This window comes from Cebus imitator, unplaced genomic scaffold (genome assembly GCF_001604975.1).
Source record: "Cebus imitator isolate Cc_AM_T3 unplaced genomic scaffold, Cebus_imitator-1.0 Scaffold343, whole genome shotgun sequence".
NCBI classification, from domain to species: domain Eukaryota; kingdom Metazoa; phylum Chordata; class Mammalia; order Primates; family Cebidae; genus Cebus; species Cebus imitator.
In genome coordinates, this window is record NW_016107658.1 from 375,734 (window position 1) to 381,049 (window position 5,316).

At 40.2% G+C, this 5,316-nt stretch overlaps 1 protein-coding gene across 1 annotated transcript in view; it reads left to right on the top strand.

Moving 5' to 3' along the window:
- The first annotated feature begins 3,307 nt into the window (after positions 1-3,307).
- The window catches only part of GLA (galactosidase alpha), an 11,751-nt gene continuing 9,742 nt past the window's right edge, over positions 3,308-5,316 (top strand). The window contains exon 1 of the mRNA XM_017505845.2: positions 3,308-3,727. Coding sequence (XP_017361334.1) covers positions 3,534-3,727 — 194 coding nt within the window. The 5' untranslated portion in view covers positions 3,308-3,533. The remainder of the gene's footprint in view (positions 3,728-5,316) is intronic.

A 5,316-nucleotide genomic window follows, 5' to 3' on the forward strand; every position in this document is an offset into this window, starting at 1 on the left:
ATTCCATCTCAAAAAAAAAAAAAAAATTAACAGCAAAGAATCAATGGGAGATGTCAACAAATAAAAGATAGCTATACTGAATATATAAACATAAAAAACTTCACTAGATCAAAAGATTAAACAATAATTAAAACACAAAACACAGGTTATATACGTTCTTTATATAATATCCTTATATAAAAATGTAGGCAAATCAATAAAATCAGGGAAATATTTAGGCTTCAGAGATAAATGAAAAAAAGACATTATGGGGAATTCACACATTCATTTTAGAAACATCTTGTAGTTGCCAAGTCCAATACTCGGCTCTGGCATACAAGAATCAATAAGCCCACAAAGGGCTTATGGTCCTACAGGGGGACTGTATGTAATTATTAAAGACGTAAATGCTAATAGACATTATACCTGCCATGACCCTCTGGGTGGGGTGTAAGCACGGTATCAAGGAGGGAGTAGTTGATCAGTTCTATAGTTTGGAGGCCAAATGGTTAAATGAAACAGACTAACCTGTCTAGGGATCCATAAACAAAATTTTTAAAATTATGATGAAGCACAAACAGAAGAGGGAAAAGCAAGAGAAAAGGCTGGCAAGGCATAGACTAGATCCCAAAGACTTTATATACAAACACTAAACACCTTTTAAGACTTTTGAACTGGGGAGTATGTGGGGTGACTTCACCAAACCCTTTCAGGCAGATCACCCTGGCAACAGTGTGGCACTAAAACAGAACGGGGTTGAGGTGAAACTACGGAGATTAGTTAGAACTCGTCTCTTTCAATGCAAAAGGTCTTAAAGATATGTTAAAGGTTAAAGGAATCGCCTAAGCAACAGGAGTAAAATGGAGAAAAGATATGATCCACACATACAGAAAAAAAGTGGAATCTGTGGCACTTGATAACAAATTAAGTATGGGAGAATACAGGTATAGGAGGATACAGGAGAGTTATCTGGAAATGTTCAAATTTCATCAATTTCCAGCAAGTTAAAACCAAAACTAATCCTTATTTTTCACCCATCAAGAAAATGGAAATTAAACAGTGACACTAAATCTGTGCTTCGCAGGGTTCACAAACTAATACACTACTAAAGGAGTTACAATATAAACTATTTCCTTTTTGATAAATCCCACTATATCCTGAAAGCAATTTGATAATATGTATCACACCTTTTGACAGCAAATACATTTCAGTTATGTGCCCTAAGGAGATAATATGAAATTCAGACAAAGATTTATGGAGCAATATATTCTATGAAAAGTACTTTATTAAAAAAACTGGAATATCACAAGTTTTAAGTCACAAAAATATTTAATAACATGAGAAATTACTTATGCTATAATTGTAAGTGACCCAAGAGCACAGCTGCTTTACAATCTCAGCTATGTAAAAAATACATGTTTCCATAGCCTTTGACACAGCTAGAATCCTTCCAGGAATCTAGTCAACAGAAATACTTACAAATGTTCCTTGCAGCACTGTTAGTAATGGGAAAAAATGGGGAACCTAAATAGCCATCGTTAGAGGAATGGCTAAATGAATTATACTTTATCCTTAAAATAATGCAATGTAGCCATTTAAAAAAAAAAATCTATCTGCCCTGACCCAGGAAGATCTCCAAAATATATTTAAGAATATACATAGTATGATTCTACTTATATTAAAAGATTAGCATGCATGTATATATGTATATAAATAAATAAATAGACGATGTGGGAGCAAACTTGTTTTTGAGAACAGTGAAGTGGGCTTTTCGATTTTTACCCTATATACTTCTATACAGTTTTCATTCTTTAAATTCGCCGTACTGGGTTTTTTTTTTTTAAGTTAGAAAGAACATATTAGTGGTTACTCTGAACGATAGGTTTATGGCTTTTCCATGCTATTTTTCCAATTTTTTTATGCAGTCTTAATTTTCTACAGAAATAATTACTTTAGCAAAAAAGTAACATAAAACAAATTAAAATATGTTCACATTTCTGAGATTTGGTATAGCAAATTTTATAAAATTTTCTAATTTTGTATGTGGATGGTTTATCTGATATGATCTGGGAACACTGGGCCTCTTAGAAACAAAGTACAAAGTGTAATAACGGCCATAAAACTACAACCACACTGAGAAAACAATGAAACATTTACCGATTCCCTATTATGTGCCTACCACACTGCATCTGCAGTGATAACAGTTTTTCTATTAACCATCCTAAGGTCTCAATGACAGATTTACAGGCTGTTTTTTAAATCTCATTTTGTACGCTGGTTTTTTTGTTGTTGTTGTTTTTTTGTTGCTTTTTTTTTTTTGCTTGCCTTATCCCTGGGATAACCCGTCCCATTTAATACTGTATTCCTTAAGAGCCTCTCCATAGGGGCAGGGAGGTTCTACTTCATTACTGCATCTCCTGGGAAGGCCATCGGGACTGTTGGCTAAAGTGGGAACCAGGACTCTTTGTGAGTTAAGAATTTGTGTATTTATATGCGTGTTACACACATTTTTTAAAAAAAACTGTAACGACATAAGGTTGAGTAGTCGTCTCCGGGTGAATTACGTGTATTTTAAAATTTTATACTATATTGTTATTTTTCAAATGTTCGAAATTGAATATGTATATTGTTGTTATCAGCAGAAAAATAAACATTATTCAAATACTCAATTCAGTAAAGTAATTTATTGGGCGCCTCTATCAAGCACGCATTTGCCTAAAAGTGACTCTATAGATAAAATTCACTTGGGGCCTCCCCCTACAGACAATCAGGCAGTGTGGAGGCTGAGTCCCTGAATGGATAGACCAGCACGCAGACCACTATTTTCAGTATCTTGTTTTTCTTAACTCCGGGCCGTGGTTTTCAAACGTTTTTCACCTTACGGTCACCCTTAGGGGTCCCCCGAGACCGGCCCAGACAGACAGATATACAAAAACACATACACAGTCATGAACGTCCACCATTTCCCCACCAGGCGCAGCACAGGCGGCTTCCCGGCACTGAGATGGGGGGAGGAGGGAGAGAGCGCGAGGGGGGAGGGGAAAGCAGAGAACGAAAGAGGCGGAGGTGGCCCCCGAACCCCGCTTTGGTCTTCATCATCACCACCCCTGGGTCCCCAGTTCCCACCCACACACCAACCTCTAACGATACCGGGTAATTTTCCTCCTTCTTCCCTCAAACGGCTATAGCGAGACGGTAGACGACGACCAGAACTACTTCTGCTCACGTAAGCGAGTAATCACGTGAGCACCTACGTCATGTGAGATCTCGGTCACGTGAGCAACTCTCGGCTTAAACTCGGGATCACTAAGGTGCCGCACTTCCTTCTGGTATGGAAATAGGGCGGGTCAATATCAAGAAAGGAAGAGGGTGATTGGTTAGCGGAACGTCCTACGTGACTGATTATTGGCCCACCTCTGGGGATAACCGTCCCAGTTGCCTGAGAAACAATAACGTCATTATTTAATAAGTCATTGGTGATTGGTCCGCCTCTGAGGTTAAACTTAAAAGCCCAGGTTACCCGCGGCAATCTATGCTGTCTGATCACTGTGACGATGCAGCTGAGGAACCCACACCTACAGCTGGGTTGCGCGCTTGCGCTTCGCTTCCTCGCCCTGGTTTCCTGGGACATCCCTGGAGCCAGAGCACTGGACAATGGACTGGCGAGGACGCCTACCATGGGCTGGCTGCACTGGGAGCGCTTCATGTGCAACCTTGACTGCCGGGAAGAGCCAGATTCCTGCATCAGGTATCAGATATTGGGTACCCCACTCCCTTTGCTTTTCCATGTGTTTGGGTGTGTTTGGAGAACTGGAGGGTCTCAACGGGAACAGTTGAGCCCGAGGGAGAGCTCCCTGACCCGACTCTGCTGCTGCTTTTTTATCCCCAGCAAACTGTCCCGAATCGGGATTAGTCCTAAACTTTCTGTGTGTGACCTTTCCTGCGGTGGGAGTCCGGCCAGCGGCAGCTTTTCTCTCTCTCTTTCTCTTTCTCTTTCTTTCTCTGTCTCTCTCTCTCTCTCTTTCCCTTTTCTTCTCTCTCTCTCTTTCTCTCTCTCCCTGTCCGGTTCTCTTTTTTTTTTTTTTTTTTTTTTTTTTTTTTTTTTTTTTTTTTTTCCCCCCCTCCCTTTTTCTTTTTTTTTTTTTTTTTTTTTTTTCACTGCTCCTTGCAGGGCAGGGCTACCCTATAAGGCAGTGTGCCCAAAGTAGCCCTGCCTGGTTCTGTTCAGACCCTTCTTGTGAACTTTTGCTCTTCCTCTGCCAGGTGCTAACCGTGATAACATCTAGGGTGGATAGGAGGGATGAGGGACTAAGATTCATGCCATTTTTTTCCTTTTGGGGTCGTGGGTTTCTCAGCAGTGTCTCGAAAGACTTAGACCATAACGTCGCTGAGATCTCTCCCACCTCGCCCGTGAGTATGGCATCAGGCTGAAAGGTTGACATGGAGGCACTTTATACATTATTTACACCTTTGGGTGAGGGTTGAGGCTGAATTAGATAAGTATTGAACGTATCTGACCCTCAAATTCCTTATCTATAAATTGGGATTACAACCTTTTAATTTCAGGGAGCTAATAAAAAAAAAAAGACCTATAAAATAGTTCTTATCTCACACAGGTGAATTTTCAGTGAGATAACCTTTAAGGTACATAGCACAGCGCTTGACCATTAATTGCATGTACAGAGCAAATGGTCCCTAATCTGGAATCGATGGGAAAATGAATGTAAATCTGCAAATCTGAATGAATATGTGTATTTTTCTGGAGAGAGGATATTTACTTTTCTTCAGATTCTCAAAGGGCTCTGTGATTTTAAAAGGTTAAGAATCACTGATAGATATTGTTAAAAGGTAGCAGTCACAGTACATTTCTGTGTCCATAAGTTATTCCTATGAATATCTTTAGAGATGAAGTCAGAATGTTGGTCAGACATCACAGAAGAAATTGGCCTTCTAAGTTTCATGTGACCCTGTGGTACAGTATGTGTGGCAATTTTGCCCATCACGGATTTTGTGTGTGTGTGTGTGTGTGTGTGTGTGTGTGTGTGTGTGTGTGTGTGGTATTTGCATCTGATCATAAAACTAATGCATGGCCGCCGGGTGCGGTGGCTCACGCCTGTAATCCCAGCACTTTAGGAGGCCAAGATGGGTGGATCACGAGCTCAGGAGTTCAAGACCAGCCTGGCCAACATGGTGAAACCCCATCTCTTTAAAATAAAAATAAAAATAGCTTATAAATATTTAAAATAATAAAAATTTAAAAAGGCCGGGCACAGTGGCTCACGCCTGTAATCCCAGCACTTTGGGAGGCTGAGGTGGGTGGATCACCTGAGGTCAGGA